Raw genomic sequence first — 21022 nt, 5'->3', positions numbered from 1 at the left:
TAAGATGCTGAGGGTGGGGGTTAGGGGTTCTACCCTGTTGATTAGAAGGGGCTGCTACTTTGGGGGTTGTTTTGCCCCATTCTGACACCCCCCCTTTTTGTGCAACTCAGAACAGCAAATGCATACACCTCTCCTCTCAGCATAAAGAGACCTTCAAGCCAAGGTCTACTTCCTCCTTCATCTGGGAGACAGAATGAAAGCGAGGGAGCGAGAGACTGAGGATCAATTTAAATAATGGCAGGAACAAGATTTGCACTTATAAAGGCCCCCCTAGCTGGGGAATAAGTTGGTGAGGGGGAGCACTGGGAAGCTGGGAGAGGCAGAATGAGAGGAAGGCTGGATGGATTTAAATGAGGTCTTGCAGTCCACAGGACGAGAGAATGGGGGAGAGGGCTAGATAATCCATGAAATGGGGCTTTGGGGGCTTTTTGAAGTCGAGAGGCCGGGCTTTCCTCCTCCTCCTCCTCCTCCTCCTCCACCACCTCCTCCTCTGTAGATGTAAATAAGATGTTCTCAGGGAGAGCCAGTCCAGCGCCCATTCAGAACCCTAGGCAGCCGTCTCCATGGCAATGGAGAGCGAAGGCCCTGAAAAACTTGATTTGGGGGCTGAATGGAGGGAAAGCAGAGCCCCAGGGTACAGAAGGCTGGCACCCCAAGTGTTGACGTGGAATAGTTGCCACAACAAGCCACAATTTACTATCAAGAAGAGGATTTGAAGGTCCCCCTCCCCTTCAGCGTCTAGTTGGAAGAATTTCTGTGTGTATGGAAGGGTGTGTGAAAAACCCACATTTTCAAGCTCTTTTTTCTTACCCTGCTTGTAGGGATAGTTTAGGGGTCCGTGTGTGTGTGTGTGTGAGAGAGAGAGAGAGAGTGAGTGTGTGCTCCACATTCACACCATATAGCACTATGATTCCACTTTGAGGAGTCATGGCTTCCCCAAAAGAAACCTGGGAGCTGCTGTTGGTTCAGGGTGCTGTAAGTTCCTAGGAAACCTCTCTATTCCCTTCATGGAGTTACAGTTCCCTGAGTTCCCTTTGAAGAGGCATTGATGGTTAAACTGCTCTAGGAATTGTAGCTCTGTAAGGGGAATATGGGAGGTTGCCTAACAACTCAACCTCCTGAACAAACTATAGTTCCCAGGATTCCTTGGGGGAAAGCCATGGCTTTTTAAAGTGGCATCACAGTACTTAAAATGTATGGTGGCCAGAGGGTGCCGGGGGTGGGAGAGAGAAGTCATATTGGCTTTCTGCAGTGAAGTGGAGCAGATTTCTACTGCTTCGGTGCTGCAAACTTCCCAGAAACAAAATGTGTAACTAAGAAGGTGCTGGAGTCAGAGAGAGTTGGCTGTCGCTTTCGCACCTGGGCACTGTGCCAAGTGGGGCAACTGAAAAAAGGGGGCAGCCAGGCCCCCATGACATGCTTTTTACGCTCTCTAGAGAAGATTTCCAGAGACAGGACAAGATCTTGGAAGGGGGAGCAGTGCCCATCTGTCAGTTTGCATTTTCACATTTCTGGACATTTTTTAAGGGATTGAGGATGGGGGGTGGGATACAGCTTTACCCTCCAGTTTGTGGGAAATCACAAGAGTTAACGTAATTGTCCGCCCCGAACTGGGTCCCCCCGCCCCACTTTGGGGCTGAGGATGTTTGTGGGAAGGCAGCTGTGAAGTGTATAATGACAGCCTATTCATCAAGATATTTCACAGAAAAGGTTTTTTGGCTTTTATTCCCAACTCCTCTGACTGTCCCTTGGGTACTCCTTTTTTAAAATAAAAGTGACTGGGAAATTCAAGCAGGGTGTCTGGACTGCATCCTGACCAGATAAAGATGTGCACAAAGGGGTCATCGCCAGCTAAGCCCTACTGAAGAGCAGAACCATTGAAAACTGAAGTTTTCGTAATTTCCCGTAATTTCCAATAGGTCTATCTTGAGTAGAACTAAAACTGAACTTAAGAAGGGCCTGGCTGCTGGATCAGACACTGGCGCCCCTCTATGCCGGCATCCTGTTCTCACTTGTGGTGAACCAGATGCCCGTATGGGAAGCCTGCAAGCAGGATCTAAGCACAAGAGCCCTCCCTATGCCATGGTTTCCAGCATCTAGCTCAGTATTGTGTCCAGTGGTTTCATGCAAGTCATGTTCCCAGCCCCACCTAGAGATGCAACTGGGGACTGAACCTGGGACCTTCTGCATGCAAAGCAGTGACTCTGTCACTAAGCCACAGCCCTTCTCCTAAAGCCCCTACCGTTTCCCTTTCTGGTCACCTAGAGGAATCCATTACTTGCCACAGGTGACTGGGCAAGAAGAGGCTTCTCACCTGTGGAAGAGGTGGGAGCCATATTTGTTCCTTATCAGCAATGGAGAGGAGGAGGGTGACCACTGCAGGGGTCTCGGCCATACCGAAGTCGGTGCTCAGGCCAAGCTCAGCTTCTTTGTTTCCCGGCAGGTTTCAATGGCCACCTGTGCCAGTATGACATTGATGAGTGTGCCAGCACCCCGTGCAAGAATGGTGCCAAGTGTGTTGATGGCCCCAATGCCTACACCTGTGAATGCACTGAAGGTAAGCAGGGTTGGGGGTGTGGGATCTCTGACCTCTTCTGGAGGGCAGGGATTCTGAGGAAGGGGGCAGGCCACTGTGGAAATAATGAATTTCATTGCGCGCAAAGGAATTTTATTTATTAGACGTTTATATCGCTTGTGCTAAAAGAAAGTCTCTAATGTGCTTTAGTATATATTTTGTAACATGCCTTGATTGAAAACAAAACCCTTCTGTGCAGCACAAAAATGCTTAAAACAGATTATCAATAAGAAGAATAAACAACAATAATTTAAGAACTTTTTTTAAAGGTTAAAAGCACAATGAACTAAAGCTTGCATCAACTTTCTAAATATCTGGTTAGGCCTGTCTAAACAAAAATGTTTTTAACAGGTGCCAGAAAGGGTACGGAGAAGGTGGTTGCCTGATGTCACTAGGCAGGGAGTTCCAAAGTATACTGCAAAGTAATGCAAAATAGAATAACGTAGTAGAGAATGTTACACAATGTTGGAACAAGAATTGTAAAACAAAACCCACACACCGTAAAGCACAGACTGAACATTGTTAACAACAGTGTCATTAAAATCACCCATATCCCCAGGAGAATAAGGGCTTTTATTGGAGGAGGGCTACCTGGAGATTCCAGGGACTGTATACCACAGAGCTCCGACCCTTCCCCTAAAAGTAAAGTAAGAGTCTAGTCCTCATAGTTCTGAAGAAAGGGCTGAGTTAAATAGTTACGTTGGGGGTGCCATATACTGAGACTGACCCTTGGTGCATCTAATTCATTACTGTTTGCACTGAGTAGGGTCTAATTTTTCTTTTTCTGCATTTCATCAGACAAGAGTCTAACAAACACTTTGCTCGTAAAGCCAGGCTACTGCCTATTCTCTCTTTGTATGTGTGTGTTTAAAAAAACTAAGTCCTGCTTCTGTGCCTCTGACAGTAGCTTGAGAGGCAGCAGTTTACCAGCCTTCTACTGATGCCATGGTCCCTCTAGCTCAGTCTACACTGGCTGGCAGCAATGGCACTCCAGAGTTTTCAGGCAGGAGATGATTCCAGCCATACCTGGAGATATATGTGGGGATTGAGCCCAGGGGCCTTTTGCATGCCCAGCAGATGCCGCCATGACACTTCCTCAAATGTTTCTTAAAGGCCTAAAGGGGTCTCAGTTCAGCTTGCAACCTAGAAATGCTTTCAGGAGGGGAGGAGCAGCAGCTCTGATTTTTGACTGGTGCAATGCCAGGATCCCTGGCACCGACAACTGGTGGCACCCCCCCAAAAAAAATATTTGGACTCTGCTTCCATTTCCTCCCTCTCTTCCCCACTCCTCATGAGTTTTTCTCTGTGCAGCACCTGACACAATGGAGGCAGCCCCCCCTCACCTTGGCTGAAAACATTGCTGGGGAAGGGGGTGTTGTGTGCCAGCCATTGGGGTCTTTGCCTCTGGTCTCCTCCTTCCTTCTTGGGCCCCTCGCCTCCCTGCAAAAGAGAAAGCGGGGACAGAGCAATACACAAAAAAAGGCCATTTCCAAACCCTCACACACACATACACACGGGGTTTTTTTTGGGGGGGGGTAGCAGGGGCCGTGTGCACTCGACGAGTGAAACTCAAGTAGGTTTGGGGACAAAGCCGACGCCATGAGCCGGCAGCAGTGAACAGAGGTGCTTTTGTGGGGGTCCTCCGCTAAAAATCTTCCAGCTGAACAGTCTCTAATGAGCATCTTGGTCTCGCCGATGAAAAGCTGAGATGTGGATTTCGTTGATGGGGGAGGCCTGTGGGGAGGGGGGGAACAGTCAAAGCCTGACTTTGTCTTCCTTCCAACCCCCCTCTTCCTCCCCCCACTCCCGGCTTTTGTCCTCCTCCCTCCTCTGTCTCCCGGCACTTCTCAGTTGCTATTATCCCTCCATACAGGCAGCCGTACATGCAGCCGTTTGTCCCAACCGAACCCGCACACACACACAGCCCCGCACCTCCCCCTCCCGTCCTGCTCCTGCCCTTTTGGATTCCATGGCCAGCCTCTCTGAGCTGCATGCAGACAAAGTGGGGAAGAGGCTGCCTCTGGGCTCCTGCGAAAGACAGGAAGAAAGGGGTAGTCTGTGCAAGGGGAGCCATTGTGCGCTCCTGGGGACAAAGCCAGGCTCTCTTTGCATTCAGTTGGGAGGCAGTAGGGAGGGGGGTGCGGCTCCTTCTCCTTCCTCCGATCGTTAAGGAACCTCCCCTCCAAATCCTCTTGCCACGCGCTGTCTTCCCTTTGCAGCCAGGGTCCCCCCTATCCATGTCTTGGCCACGCAAAGGGGTTGTTAGCTGCTGGGCTCAAGGGCACTTGGTGTGTGTTTGGTTCAGCTTCTGTGCCCCAGGCTCTCTGTGGGGGCTTCCCCGGGAACTCATCTGTATAGGAAGCTGCCTCATGCTAAGTCAGACCATGGCATAGGAACATCAAGTGAGCCTCTTGGATCTGGCCATCTAGCATGCTGTTTGCAGAGTGGCCAACCACAGCGGCCGACAATCAGGACCTGAGCACAAGAGCAACTCTCCCTTCCTGTGGTTTCCAGCAAATGGGGTTCAGAAGCATTGCTGCCTCTGACCGTGGAGGCAGGGTGCAGCCATCGTGGCTAGTAGCCACTGATAAACCTCTTCCTCTTCCTTCTCCATGAATCTGCCCAATCCTCTTTGAAAGCCATCCAGGTTGGTGGCTGTCACTGCCTCCTGCAGGGGTGAGTTCCGTAGTTTCACTGGCCTCCACTTCCTGCACCAGGCGCTGATTCCAAACCAGTTTCAAGGTCACAGCAATGAGAAGAGCCACCTATGATTCCTGCAAGCACTGGTCATACTGGTGTTCTGTAATCAGGCTCTCCCTTAGAGAGAGGAGGCTCAGAAGGTGTCCACAAGAGGCTTTTTGGCTGTGTCCCACCAACCTCTGGAATGCTTTCTCAAGTGAAACCCTCCTGCAGACATTGACATCTTTTCAATGCCTAGTTAAGACTTTCCTCTCCTTGCCCCCTGCCCAGGCTACTCAGCAGTTGATGGAATTTGAAAAGTTTTGAAAAGTTTTTAAACTTAATTGCAAGTTGCCTATGGGTTGCCCTGTGTTGGTTTTTGTTGTTGTTTATTAAGCTTACAAGTTGCTTTATTACAAAAATAACTCAAAGCAGCTTATAAGGAAATAGCACGTACATTAAAGCCAGCAGAAAGGTAGACTCTTAAGTGCAGACGTGTTTCATATCTGGACCTCACAACTCTGGGGTTTAATATTAATGCACAAATGGACAACACGTCCAAGAGAGTCAAACTAACAATCAAGCCACTACTGTTCAATCAACCTGGTGTAATTCTGTGATATATATGCAACATCAATAGAACATGGTTATAGGCTCTGAGGACACCTGGCAACTTGTGGAATGGCACATTTGTTTAAATCTTTGAAGTTAATTGTAATTAAATGGACATTTGGTGCTTCTGCAGGATGAGGGTTGGCATGGTTTAATATTCATTGTTGCTTCTTGTATAAAGAAGTGAAAACAATAACATATGGGGGGGGGCGGAACCCAGTATAAAACAAAACAGAGAAAGATCTGTGTTGGGGTGACTAACTCCCAATTTATTGATTGACTGATGGACTGATTGTCATGACCTGCTTGGTGTTGCCTCCTCCTCAGGCTTTTCTGGCCCCCATTGTGAGACTGACATTAACGAGTGTGACCCAGACCCTTGCCACTATGGGACCTGCCAAGATGGCATTGCCACCTTCACCTGCCTCTGCCAGCCAGGCTACACGGGGCGTCTCTGTGACATGAACATCAACGAGTGCCAGAGCCAGCCTTGCAAGAATGGGGGCACCTGCCAGGATCGGAACAACGCTTATAACTGCCTCTGCCTCAAAGGGACGACAGGTAAGAGCTCCCAGGGGTGTTCACTGCATCAGTCTTTTTGTAAAAAAATAAAATAAAATCCTAAGGGATGTTTAGGTAAGGCAAAGGCTCAGGACAGACAAAGAAAAGTACTTCTGCACTCAGCACATCGATTAGCTATGGGAATCGCTCCCATTTTCACAAGGGCCACATCATCTCCATTCTGTACTTGCAAGGAATTGATCCAGCAGCATGGCAGCACCTCATGCCCACTCGGGGGTGTCCCAAAATAAGAGCATAAGAAGAGCCTGCAGGATCAGGCCAAAGGGTGCCCATCTAGTCCAGTGTCCTGTTCTTAAAGTGGCTAGCAAGGAGGACAAGAGGCCTCCAACTGTGGAGGCAGAACATAGTCTTATGGCTAGTCTTATGGCTAGTAGCCCTCTCCTCCTCCATGATTTTGACTAATCCTCTTTTAAAGCTATGCAAGTTGATTGGCATCACTGCCTTCATTGGGAGCGAGTTCCACTGATGACGGAAGAAGTCATTTCTGTTCCAAATCTTCCATCATTCAGCTTCATTGGACACCCACAGAGTTCCAACGTTACAAGAGAGGGACCATTCATTTTTTCCATGCCATGCATAATTTTGCAAATTTCTACCATGCCCTCTCTTGCCTTTTTTTTAAACTGAAAAGTCTCAAATGCTGCAGCCTTCCTCAGGCGAGAGGCTCAATCAGCCCCTTGTTGCTGTAGTATCCAGCTTGGGTCCCCTGTCGTTCAGCCTGGACACTGAGATCCAGCTCCAAGGATCTTATTGTAAGAAGTGAGGTTAAGGGAATCGGGCAGAAGGCCTTCTCAGCAGCCATGCCCACCCAATGGAACGCCCTCCCAGCAGATGTCAAGGAGATAAATACCTGACTTTTAGAAGACATCTGAAGGCAGCCCTGCATAGGGAAGTTTTTAATGTTTGGTGTTTTGCTGTGTTTGATGTTTTAATCTGTTGGAAGCCACCCAGAGTGGCTGGGCCAACCCAGTCAGATGGATGGCATAGAAATAAATTCTTATTCTTATTCTTATTAAGGTCCCAATTGCGAGGTCAACCTGGATGACTGCGCCAGCAATCCGTGTGACTATGGCAAGTGCATTGACAAAATCAATAGCTACGAGTGCACCTGTGAGCCTGGATATGCAGGTGAGGACGGGGGGTGAGATAGGAGCAGCATGGGATCATAGAACCATAGAATTGTGGAGTTGAAAGGGACCTAAACCAATAACGGTTGTGTTGCAGTGCAATGCAGGGAAGCCATTCTTGTATTGTACAGTGGTACCTCAGGTTACATACTGTCAGGGGTTCAGGAGCAGAGGCGAGGGAAAGGGAGGAAACAGAGAGTGAAGGGGAGGAGTCCGAAGGAAAGATGAGCGATGACGACGACCCGAGATCTCCGAGTCTTTCCAGTGAATCGGAAGATTCACAGAAAGGAGCGCCAGTGACCAGAGCAAGGGGGGAGCTTAGGGGGACACCCCAGGAAGAAGGGACAAAAGGGGGTTCAGAGAGCAGCAGTTGGAAATCGGGGCCAACATCCCCAACAGAGCGCAGTGGGGAGGAAGGGCGGCAGGCATCGGGATCAGGCGGCTCGCCGCAGGGGGGAGGACATGAATCAGGAGTGGCTACACCTCCATCGGAGAGAGAAGAAACGGTCAAACGGAAAGTGGGAGGTTGGGCGCGCGCGCCAAGTTCAAATGCACAGGAAGGCGGCACAGTAAGCAGCCCGGAAAGGGAGCCAGGTCCTAAAGCCCGCCGCAAGGAGACAGAAGGGTCCGGGGGGTCAGCGTCAGAAGAGTCCCGGAAGGAAGAGACCACGGGGGGCAGAGGGACCCAGAGGAGAACGGTCAGGAGGAAAAGGTGGAGTAAGGCTAGGGTATTAAGTTGGTGTACAGGAGGCGGAGACTCAGACGGAGCTTCGCCGGTCTAGCTTATAAGACGTAGAGTTGCGCGCTACAGCTTGAAAATGGAAACTGTAAATCAATAAAGACTTTTATACAGTGAATGCTGGCTAGCGTGATCCTCTGTGAGCTCGGATCTGGAAGCAGCTCTGACACATACGCTTCAGGTTACATACCCTTCAGGTTACAGACTCCGCTAACCCAGAAATAGTACTTCAGGTAAAGAACTTTGCTTCAGGATGAGAACAGAAATTGTGCTCTGGCGGTGCGGCGGCAGCGGGAGGCCCCATTAGCTAAAGTGGTGCTTCAGGTTAAGAACAGTTTCAGGTTAAGTACAGACCTCCGAAACGAATTAAGTACTTAACCCGAGGTACCATTGTATTGGGTTTTCTTTATGGCTATGGTGATTTGTTCTGGGTTGTGACACTGGGCCAGCCTGTGACCTCTTTCTCTTACCCAAACTTCACAGGGAGGATGTGCAACATCAACATTGACGAATGTGCCAGTAACCCTTGCCACAACGGAGGCACCTGCAGGGATGGCATCAACGGCTTCGTTTGTGTCTGCCCAGAGGGCTACCATGATCCCATGTGCCTCTCAGAAGTCAATGAGTGCAACAGCAATCCCTGCATTCACGGGAAATGCAATGATGGCCTGAATGGGTAAGCTTCTGGGGAGGGGGCTCTGGGGCTCTCTGGCTGGCATGGGGGGAGTTCCCTCCGCTGTCTCACATGGTCAGATGCAGCCCTTGCCAAGCTGAGAGTAGAGCAAGGTGAGAGGTTCTGGGGTCACTTCCCAGACAGGCATCTCTCAGGTTCTCATAGTCACTTAGTTGGGCCCCATGACAACAGGATAATCATCAATAATTATCTATTGATTTATATGGGAAAAAACCATCTCAGCAGTTTCTATATAACACAGTAAGACAATTTTTAAAAAGAGAAAGAGAAATGTATGTACAACATTAAAAACCAAAAATACAAAGGAATATACAAAGGAATACATCATGGAAGCTGCAAAATGACACTGAGCAGAAGGCTCAGTCTAAGAAATCGTACCAAGCATTTTGGCTACAGAAGGAAATTTCCAATCGCTATCCTTCGCATACCGATAGACAGTGGTTTAGAAGCTCCTTGTTGCAAGTCAAACATCACATTTGGTGGAACATGCTTTTAGTGTGGTCATCCAAACAAAGAAATCAGATTCCTAAATGTGGTGATTTAATACTCCTGCTAAGTGAATTGAAACCAGACATCGAGAAACTGGTATCACTTCATGAAGCCCATGCATCGAATTAAGAATTTGCTGCACAGTGAAGGAGTTACTAAGACTAAATGACTATCAGATGTTGAAAAGCTGGCATCCCTGCATCAAGTTCCATCAATTTTGTTGAATTAATTAAACTCAATAGTTTTAATTGGATTTTGAATAAACGTGCAATTATTTGTTACTGTTTTGAATTTTATTCTGCTGTTACCTTCCTTAGTGAGTTCTGAAAACCACTCTTCTGAATAATGCTTTTTATAGGTTAGGGGGCCGTGGGGATAAGTTGATAGAGCCAAGGGCATGGTGGCCCAACAAAATTTTGGGAACCACCGCTCTGTGTCTAGGGAAAGTCTACCTCTGAATAACCAATGATGGGGAACAACAACTGGAGAGTGTTCTTGTGCTCAGGTCCTATTGAAGCATCTGGTTGGCCACCATGAGAACAGGATGCTGGGCTAGATGGTCCACTGGCCTGAGCCATCAGGCTCTTCTAATGTTCTTTGAGTCTACTCTGAATAATTCTTAGTTTGCATTATCCTCCAAGCATCTGTAAGAGATGTGGTCTTCCTGTGACTGCATGGAATCTGTGGGGTCAGAGGCAAGTTGCCCGTGAACTCCCAATTACTAGGAATTACAAGTGGGGCTGTTGCACTCAAGTCCTGCTTGCCGAATAGTGGCATCTGTTTGGTCATGTTTGGGAACAAGATGGCTGGACTAGATGGGCCATTGGCCTGACCAAATAGGCTCTTCTTATGTTCCTATAACAGCCGCCATACACCAAGGAAAAGAGAGCCCAGAGAGGTTTCGGGAAGTGTCCCAGCTTAGTAGAACAGTAGATGTTTCCCAGGCAGAAAGTCCAGTAGGGCTGGGACTGTCCACTGCCTGAAACTCTGAGGAGCCACTGCCAGCCAGTGTAGAGAATGCTAAGGCAGATGGGCCAAGAGTTTGGCAGCTTCCTGTCTTTGTTTGCCAGTTTGATGTCAGTTGCTAAGAATCACATGCAGGGAGGTGGCTAATACATTCAGGTCCTCCTTTTGTGGGCTTCTGTGAGAAGATGATGCTGGACTAGATGGGGCCTCCTTGGCCTGATCCAGCTGTTGCGGGACCCTTCTGAGGTTCTTAGAACTGTATACATGCACAGTGTCTGAAAGGAACAGGGCATCCAGGATGGCAGCTGCTTTGAGCAGCAGACATTTGGAACCAAAGATTACAAGAAGCATTACAAGATGGGTCTCTGTTGGGGGGTGGCTGCTGTAGACACACAGTCTGCATCAGCCCTTTCAATTGCCAACTTGGTGCCCGCCAGATTCTTTGGACCACAATTCACCCGCCAGAAGCAGGAGTTGTGCCATCCAAAACATCTGGAAGCCTCCACGTTGGTCTTCACACATGCACATACTCAGGCACATGCTCATGCGCGTTCTGCTTCTTAACGACAGCTACAAGTGCGATTGTGACCCAGGCTGGAGCGGGGCAAACTGCGACATCAACAACAACGAGTGCGAATCCAACCCTTGTATGAATGGTGGCACCTGTAAAGATATGACCAGCGGCTACATCTGTACCTGCCAGGAGGGTTTCAGCGGTAAGAGGTCTGGGGAGAGCGGACAGGGAGTGCTTGCCCTGCCTTGAGCACACCATGAAGTGTGACTGGCCCATGGTGTAACAGGTAGTGTCATTCTACTGTCCAGTCAATAGGTGGCACTAGACTTCCTGGTTATAGCTGGGTGGAGCTTTCTGTTCACTGTTCTTGGTGGTTTTTTTTTTTTTGGTTTTTTTTTTTTTGAGAGAGAGAAACAATCAAAACTCTATTAAAAGCCAGGAGAAAACAAACCAGAAGGAAGAAATTTTGATTAAATGGAAGGATGGTGTTTCTTCAGGGGGTGTCGGAGGTTGTATAAAATGAGACTAGGGGCCACAGTTGCCCACTTCCAGGTGCTCCAAAGTTTTTGTAGCCAGTGTTGGTCCTGCTCTAGAGTAAACCCACTGAAATGAATGAGCCTGAGTTAGTCATGGTTATTAATTTCAGTGGGTCTGAGAAGGACTAGGACCTTCACCCCTAGGATCCCAAGGTGGGTCACAGCAATTTAAAATACAACATTAAAAGCAGTTTAAACAAATTGCCTTAAATGGCTCGGCGCCGCAATACCTCAAGGACCGCTTCTCCCCTTATAATCCATCTCAGACTCTGTGTTCATCATCCGAGACCCGTAGTCGTCTGCTGCCTCCATGTGAGGTACAAAGGGTGGCAGCACGAGAATGGGCCTTCTCCGTCATGGCTCCCTATTTGTGGAATCCTCACCCCTGGGAGGTTTTGCTGGCACCATCATCATATATCTTTAGGTGCCAGGTGAAAATGCCATTCTTCAACCAGGCTTTTGGCTGATTAATATGCTACAGCCTTTTAAATGTTTCTGTGGGACGAGGGGTGCATTGTTTTGCTGTTTTGTTTTTCTTACTGTATTTTTCGCTCCATAGGGCGCACTGGACTATAGGGCGCACCTAGTTTTTAGGGGGGGAAATAAAGAAAAAAAATTATTTTCCCCCCCCCAGCCCCAAAGAGCAAAGAATCCAAAACAGCAAGTGGGATCCATCCCGCTGGCTGTCTTGGCTTCCTCTTTAGCCGCGCGCAACCTCTCCAGCTAGGAGAGGCTGCGCACGGCTTTGGCAGAAGCAAGACAGCAAGCAGGATGGATCCCCCTCGCTGTTTTGGCTTCGTTTTCAGCCGCGGGGCTGGGGCAGGGGAAGCCCGGGCTTCCCCCGACCCCAGCCCCCAGAACGGGTCTGGGAGCAGCGGCAAATCTTGCTCTCCCGGATTCAGCAAAAGGAACCCGAAGCCTTCGGAGCGCAGCGCGAGTTCCCGCTGCACTCCAAAGGCTTCAGGCGGCTACCCCTGAAGTGTGGAGAGTGAGAGGGGTCGGTACTCACTGACCCCTCTGGCTTTCCATTCGCTCCATAGGACGCTCACGCATTTCCCCTTCATTTTTGGAGGGGGAAAAGTGTGTCCTATAGAGCGAAAAATACAGTGTTTACTTGTTTTTATGCTGCATTTTATTCAGTGAACTATGCTCAGATCTTATGATGAAGGGCGGTATATCAATCAATCAATCAATCAATCAAATAAATGAATGAATGAATAAAATTGCAGGTCATAAGAATAGGGAGGATCCTAAACACATGCCTCTCAGGTCTGTCAAAGACCAGAGTGAGGAAGATACGTCATCAGCATGCCTGCCGAAAACCTTTCTATTCCTCCAGACCTATGCAGGCAATTAAGAGTACATCCCCACAATGGCCTATGGACGTTTGCTTTAATTTATTTATTTTTAACTGGTTTCAAACTTTTAATGATTTTATTATTTGGTTTTATGTTTTTATGCTGTTTAAAACCACTGTAATCATAGAAACAGTGGCATAAAAAAGTATTTTTTATAAATAAAAGCTGTACAGTGAAGGTGTATTGAGGAGGAAGTCTCACAGCATAGGGGCTGCCACAGAGAAGGCTCTCTCCCAGACACCACCTTCATTAACTTATATGGAGTGGGAACTACCAAGAGGCCCCCTTTGCCGACCACAACACCCAAGGAGGGTCTGAAGGGAAGGAGGGTGCCTCTCGGGTATTTGGGACTTAAGTTGTTTAGGGCTTCAAATACTAATGTGAGCACCTTGAATTGGGCCTGGAAATGGACTGGCAACCAGTTAAAGGCTTCTGGGAGGCTGGCTTGGGAAGGATCCCAGCCTAGGAGTCATGGAGAGAGGAGGGAAGCTTTGGCAGGCTGACCGTGCATGTGGGTCTCTCAATCTTCCCAGGTCCCAACTGCCAGACCAACATAAACGAATGCGCCTCCAACCCATGCCTGAACCAAGGGACCTGTATTGATGATGTGGCTCGTTACCAGTGCAACTGTCTTCCACCCTACACTGGTAAGAGACCAAACCCTGGATCAAAAACCTGTAGCCGTGGGAGCACCGGAAGCTGCTTTCTGCTGAGTCGGACCCATTGGTCCATCTTGCTCTACACTGACCAGCAGCAGCACCTCTTCAGGCAGAGAGTTTTTCTCAGCCCTGTCTGGAGATTGTGAACCTCAGGCCTTCTGTATGCAAAGCATCCATTGCATGCTGCTGAGCTATTGCTTTCCCCCTTAAATATAAAATAAGGTTCTAGTTCTCATGGTTCTGAATAAAGGGCTAGTTTAATGAGAAGCATAGAAAGTTTCCCATAGTTTTCTGGGAAGAGGGATTGATTATTAAACCGCTCTGAGAATTGTAGCTCGTGTGTGTGTGTGTGTGTGTGTGTGTGCGCAAATAGAGGTCTCTTGGACCCCTTAGCATACTGCTGTTTCCAGGATTCTTTGTGGGAAGCCATGACTGTTAAAAGTGGTGTGGTACTGCTTTAAATGTATCTTACAAGTATGTCTTCCCTCCAAGAACCCTGTAATTTACTGCACACAAAGCTACAGTTCCCAACACCCTTAACAAGCTACAGTTCCCAGAATGCTTTTTTTTTGGGGGGGGGAGGGTGTCATAACTGTTTAAAGTGGCATGGTGCTGCTTTAAACATGGGGGCAGGTGTGATCTTAGCTTTTGTGCAAATCCGGAACTCAGGCCAGCAGAAGCACCTACGTCAAGGTTGTCTGAAGGGCTGCTTGCTCCTGTTTTCTGCCCTGAAATCAAAACCAGCTGGAAGAGTTTTCTAAACATAGGATGCTTCCTCCCGCTTATCATTTTCACATGCTCCTGAGTGGGGAGGAGGGAGGTCATCTTTTGGTTTGCTGGAACAGGAGGGACTCCTTTCCCACACTCACATTTTGCAGCACCTTTTTCTGTGAGAAAGCCTTCTTATATGAACCAGCTTTTCTTCAATGAGTCCATTTTTCACTAAAAAAAAAATACAAATTGCAAAAAGACTTTTCGCTCATGCCCCTGGATGCTTCCTTTTGGAATGATGGAGGCCTCTCCCGCATCACCTGCATAGGCAGGTCCATCAGCTTTGTAAGGGCAGGGATTTTCTGCTGAGTTGAGTCCTCTCTGCCCCGTTTCCTGCTTCACAAAACAGCAGCATCCTGCACACAATTAGAGGAAGCCATGACTCCTTTCCTGCCTTGGCCAGTTGCTGTGGAAACAATCCAGAGAAAAATGGGGGAGTCAAAGGCCCCCTTCTGGAAAACAGCAAAAGGGTCCTTGGATGGTAAGGGCCTGACAAGTGAGATAACGTAAAATGTGGGGAATATTGGCTTCGTAAACAGGAAGACAATGGGACAGAGGTGGGGAGGAGAGAAAATATGAGTTAAGTTGAACTCGCACACCCCATACAAATAGTGTTCCCTTATTGGGGTTGCCCTGACAGCATGCAGAAGCATGTGAAATTGGGAACGTACCTTTCCAAAACACCCCTTCACAAGGGATAAGAAATACAGTGGTACCTCGGGTTTAGAACTTAATTCGTTCAGGAGGTCCGTTCTTAACCTGAAACTGTTCTTAACCTGAATCACCACTTTAGCTAATGGGGCCTCCTGCTGCCGCCGCACAATTTCTGTTCTCATCCTGAAGCAAAGTTCTTAACCCAAGGTACTATTTCTGGGTTAGCGGAGCCTGTAACCTGAAGCGTCTGTAACCCGAGGTACCACTGTATGTTTCTTCCCCGAGAAGAGAATCTCTTGGAAAATCTCTCAAGGCTCCCAGCAACACCCTGAAGGCCCACAGGCCAAAGGGCACAGAAAAGTTTCTAGGAATGTGTGCTAATCTGTCTCTCTCTCACACACACGAAAATTTTGCACAGCATGTTGCTTCTCCATGCACACACAGATCAGCCCAAGTCTTATTGGGCAGCATGAGAAAAACATAGCATGTCCGCAACATTTTTAGGGCAAGTACTGGACCAAGAGGATGTAAGGAGCTTCCTTCTACTGAGCAAAGACAATTGGTCTGTCTAGCTCAGGATTGTCCACACTGGCTGGCAGCAGCAGCCCCAGCACAAGTAGGGACATCAGAAGGTGCCTTATGCTGAGTCGTTGGTCTGTCTAGCTCAGGATTGTCTACTTGACTGGCAGCAGTGATACTATAGGGGTTCAGGTGTGGAACAATCCCATCCTACCTGGCGACGCTGGCAGGAAATGAAACTGGGTCCTCCTGCATGCAAAGCAGATACCCTGCCTGTTGAGCTGCTATGGCTGTTCTCCTGACCAAATGTGTGGAGTCCTCTCAACTTTGATGTATTTACACTCCAGGGCCGACCTGTCGGGATGTCCTGGCTCCATGTGCAGACGGTCCCTGCAAGAACGGTGGCAAGTGCAGAGAATCTGAAGACTTTGAGAGCTTCTCTTGTGCCTGCCCTCCAGGGTGGCAAGGTAAGGGTTTGGTTCCCATTCCATGGTCTCCAGAGGTGCCCACATGCACGTATGCGGTGGTGGTGATGGTGCCTGCTTCATTCACTGCAACAGAATATAGGGATGACCTCCAGTTCAGACAGCTTTAGAAAGGGGTTCGGTGAATTCATGGAGGAGGAGCAGGATGCCAGTGACTGCCAGTCACAATGGCTATGTAACTGCCTCCACTGTTGGAGGAAGTAAATGCCTCTGAAGTTGCTGGGAATCACAAGTGGGGAGAGTTGCTGCTGTGACGCTCAGGCGCTGCTTGTGGGCTTCTCATTGGGGCATTTGGTTAGCAGCTGTGAGGACAGGATGCTGAGCTAGACAGGCCCCTTTTGGCCCAATCCGGCAGATCTCTTGTGAATGGCTTTAAATGTGGATTAGACAAATCAGTGGAGGAGAAGACTATCTAAGGCTGCTAGCCGCAATGGCTATGCTTTGCCTCAGTGGTTGGAGGCAGCAATGCTTCTGGACACCAGAAGCTGGAAACCAGAGGTAGTGGGAGTTGCTGTTGTGCTCAAATCCTGCTGGTGGGTTTTTCATGATGGACATCTGGTTGGCCACTGTGTGGCTGGATTTTGGCTGGATGCTGCAGCCAGAACATTCAGACTTAATAGACTGAGCCTTCTATTTCTTATAAACTATTGGGTGTGTCCAAGTAAGTCCTCAGAGTAGACATGCTGAAATCAGTAGACCTAAGTTAGTCATGATGTGGGGCCTGTCACTGCCTTTTAGCATAGCCTACCCCACAGGGTTGTTCTGAGGATGAAACGGGGTAGGAGGAAAACCATGTACACCACCTTGAGCTCCTTGGGAGGAAAAGGTGGGATACATATGTAATAAATAAATAAGATTAAAATAACATCTGTGTTCATTAACTTTAGGGGATATACTCTTGAGTAAGACTACTGTTAGATGCAACCATATTGTTGGTTTTATTTTATTTTTAAAACTTGGACCAATGCAAATTATGTTCTGCGGTGTGCAGGTGGTAAAATAACCTTTTGAGAGTCTCCCAGGTCTCAGATATTGTTAATTTCCCTCTCTTCCCCCACCCAACTCCCTCAGCACTGAGATTGAGAAAAAGAGAGTATTGCATCTCAGCTCTAAATAATAAAGATACCCTGAACAGGCCCCAGATAGCCCCCCCCCAAAAAAAAACCCACCTCCCTCACTCTCTCTCTCTCTCTCTAGTGGCAGGTTACTTGATTTATTGCCTGAAGCGACAACCGCTAAATAGGTCTTGGTTCGCCTAGGATGCACCTGCCTTCCTGCAGCCCCTTGCTCTGTGGTTAGCTGTTAACCTTCTCCCTTTGCTCTCTATCCCTCCTTTCTTGTTGCTGGTGCCTTTCTGGGCTCATTTACAAAGAGCCACTCCTCTTCTCTTCTCTTCTCTTCTCTTCTCTTCTCTTCTCCAAGGACATCAATGATTGTATTTGGCACTAGCCTCAATTGTTTTGCATGTTGTCAGTGAGCTGATCCCAAAATGACAGGCATTCATTTGGAATCCCTAGACAGCCCCAGGACAGGCAGGAACCTCAGCCTGAAAGTCTGTCTTAAAGGGGTACACTTCCTCTCTCCCCTTTCCAGCACCTGTTTCTTCTAATGATTTTTTTCAGCCGTGGTTTACCATCACATCACAAACCATGGTTAGCACTAGGGAGCCTGTGCTATGTCTGCACCAGGCAGATATTAAGAACATAAGAAGAGCCTGTTTGGTCAGGCCATTGGCCCAGCTTTCTGTTGCCACAGGGGCCAACCTGATGGTCAAATGGGAAGCCCACAAGCAGGACATGAGTGCAACAGCAGGAATAATAATAATAACAATAACAATAACAATAACAACAACAACAACAACAATAATAATAATTATTATTATTATTATTATTATTATTATTATTATTATTATTATTATTTATTAGTTATACCCCGCCCATCTGGCTAGGTTTCTCCAGTCACTTTGGGCGGCATTAAACATTAAAAGCGCTCCTAAACAGGGCTGCCTTCAGGTGTCTTCTAAAAGTCTGGTAGTTGTTTTTCTCTTTGACATCTGGTGGGAGGGCGTTCCACAGGGCGCATGCCACTATCAAGAAGGCCCTCTGCACAGGACCTCAGTGTTCGGGCAGAAGGATGGAGGTGGAGATGCTCCTTCAAGTATACTAGACCGAGGCCATTTAGGGCTTTAAAGGTCAGCACCAACACTTTGAATTGTGCTCGGAAACGTAATGGGGGCCAGTGTAGGTCTTTCAAGACCGGTGTTACATGGTCTCGGTGGCCGCTCCCAGTCACCAGTCTAGCTGCCGCATTCTGGATTAGTTGTAGTTTCCGGGTCACCTTCAAAGATTGCCCCACATAGAGCGCATTGCAGTAGTCCAAGTGAGAGATAACTAGAGCATTCACCACTCTGGTGAGACAGTCTGCGGGCAGGTAGGGTCTCAGCCTGCGTACCAAATGGAGCTGATAAACAGCTGCCCTGGACACAGAATTGACCTGCGCCTCCATGGACAGCTGAGTCCAGAATGACTCCCAGGCTGCGCACCTGGTCCTTCAGGGGCACAGTTACCCCATTCAGGACCAGGGTGTCCTCCACACCTGCCCGCCTCCTGCCCCCCAAAACAGTACTTCTGTCTTGTCAGGATTCAACCTCAATCTGTTAGCCACCATCCATCCTCCAGCTGCCTCCAGACACTCACACAGGACCTTCACCGCCTTCACTAGTTCTGATTTGAAAGAGAGGTAGAGCTGGGTATCATTCACATACTGATGAACACCCAGCCCAACCCCCTGATGGTCTCTCCCAGTGGCTGCATGTAGATGTTGAAAAGCATGGGAGAGAGGACAGAACCCTGAGGCACCCCACAAGTGAGAGCCCAGGGTCTGAACACTCACCACCACAACAACCACTTTCTGAACAGTGTCCCCTGTGTATAACAGTGCCCCCAGCTCCCAGCCCCTCTAGATGGTCCAGAAGGATGTTATGGTCGATGGTGTCAAAAGCCGCTGAGAGATCCAGCAGAATTAGGAAACAGCTCTCACCTTTGTCCCTAGCCCGCAGGAGATCATCGACCAGTGAGACCAAGGCAGTTTCAGTCCTATAATGAGGCCTGAATCCCGACTGGAAGGGATCCAAATGGTCCGCTTCTTCCAGGTGTGCCTGGAGTTGTTCAGCAACCACACGCTCAATCACCTAGCCCAAGAATGGAAGATTTGAGACTGGGCGATAGTTGGCTATATTGGCAGCATCTAAAGATGGTTTTTTAAGAAGTGGTTTGATACCACCTCTTTCAGCAGGTCTGGGAAGGCTCCCTCACAGAGAGAAGCATTCACTGCCCCACAGAGCCCATTGCCCAGCCCTTCCCGGCTAGCTTTTATAAGCCAGGATGGGCAAGGATCAAGTAGACAGGTGGTTGGTTTCATTTGTCCAAGCAGCCTGTCCACATCCTCTGAGATAACAGATTGGAATTGATTCCACTCAACTTGACTAGACAGGGTCTAGCACTCTCCCGCCCTGGCCCTGCTCCCATGGTGGAGTCTACCTCTTCCCAAATCTGAGCGACTTTATCTGCAAAAAACTTTGCAAAATCATTGCAGGAGATCATGTGGCCCGTTCTGGGCCCCGATGGAGCAGGTGTTTCCACTAAATTGCAAACTACCTGAAGGCGCTTCCTGCTGTTTTCTGCAGATGCAATAGAGGCGGTGAAGAAAGAATTCTTTGCCGTTGCTTCCGCCACTTGGTAGGCTCGACATTGAGCTCTAACCCATGTCCGGTCAGCTTCATAATGAGTTATCCACCACCAGCACTCTAGCCGTCTCAGTGATTGTTTCATTGCCCTCAGATCCGTGGAAAACCATGGGGCTGTCCGGGCTCCATGCAATCAGATAGGGTGCTTCGGAGCCAAACAGTCAGTAGCCCTGGTTAACTCCACATTCCAACAGGCCACCAGGGAATCAGCTGAAAGGCCATCAACATGGATAAAGCATCCCCTACCACTCTCTGGAAACCATTTTGATCCATTAAGTGGCGGGGGCGGACCATCCGAATCAGTCCCACCTCCCTACGGAGGGGGAGGGTCGCAGAGAAGTCCAGTTGCATCAGGAAGTGATCTGACCATGGCACTTATTTAGTTTCACTTTTAGCTAGTGTCAGATCACCAACATCCATAGAGGTGAACACCAGGTCCAAGGCATGTCTGCGGATATGAGTTGGGCCAGACTTATTCAGGGACAGTCCCATGGACGCCATGCTTTCCATGAAGTCCTGAGTGGCCCCTTGTAAGGTTGTGTCGGCATGGATGTTAAAATCCCCTAGGACAACCAAACTAGGTGTCTCCAGGAGAACATCCGCCATGACCTGAAGCAGCTCAGGCAGGGAATCCTTGGTGCAGCGGTGAGGTCGGTACACCAAAAGGAATCCTGTACTGCCCCTATTGCCCAACTTCCAGAACATGCACTCAGAGAACTGGGTCTTCCCAATAGGACGCCTGGTGCAAACTCTTTCCAGCAACTAATACAGTGGTGCCCCGCAAGATGAATGCCTCGTAAGATGAAAAACTCGCTAGACGAAAGAGTTTTCCGTTTTTTGAGTCATTCCGCAAGATGAATTTCCCTATGGGCTTGCTTCGCAAGACGAAACGTCTTGCGAGTTCTTGCGAGTTTGTTTCCTTTTTCTTTAAGCCGCTAAGCCATTAATAGCCGCTAAGCCGTTAATAGCCGCTAAGCCGCTAATAGCCACTAAGCCGCTAATAGCCGTGCTTCGCAAGACGAAAAAACCGCAAGACGAAGAGACTCGCGGAACGGATTAGTTTCGTCTTGTGAGGCACCACTGTATTCCAGCAACTAATATTTGGTAGCATTGCTGCCTCCATCTATGGAGGAAGAGCACAGGCATTGTGGCTAGCAGCCATTGATGGCCTTCTCCATGAATTTGTCCAATCCTCTTTTAAAGCCATTTTAGGTTGGTGGCCATTATTGCTTCCTGTTTGAGTGAGTGCCACAGTTTAAACTATACACTGCGCGAAGAAAGGCTTTCTTTTATCCATCCTGAATATTCAAACACTCAG

The 21022-nt window shown here is 48.5% G+C and overlaps 1 protein-coding gene across 2 annotated transcripts in view; it reads left to right on the top strand.

Moving 5' to 3' along the window:
* The window catches only part of NOTCH1 (notch receptor 1), a 97024-nt gene that overhangs the window by 47674 nt on the left and 28328 nt on the right, over nt 1-21022 (top strand). For both annotated transcript variants that reach the window (XM_082208682.1, XM_082208683.1), the window contains 7 exons: nt 2444-2557; nt 6194-6427; nt 7466-7576; nt 8798-8990; nt 11034-11179; nt 13405-13518; nt 15822-15941. In XM_082208682.1, the coding sequence (XP_082064808.1) occupies nt 2444-2557; nt 6194-6427; nt 7466-7576; nt 8798-8990; nt 11034-11179; nt 13405-13518; nt 15822-15941 (1032 nt within the window). The remainder of the gene's footprint in view (nt 1-2443; nt 2558-6193; nt 6428-7465; nt 7577-8797; nt 8991-11033; nt 11180-13404; nt 13519-15821; nt 15942-21022) is intronic.

Source organism: Podarcis vaucheri, assembly GCF_965113315.1.
Source record: "Podarcis vaucheri genome assembly, chromosome: Z".
Lineage (NCBI taxonomy): Eukaryota > Metazoa > Chordata > Lepidosauria > Squamata > Lacertidae > Podarcis > Podarcis vaucheri.
The sequence above is the reverse complement of the archived record's forward strand: the minus strand, read 5'-3'. Positions and strand labels throughout refer to the sequence as shown.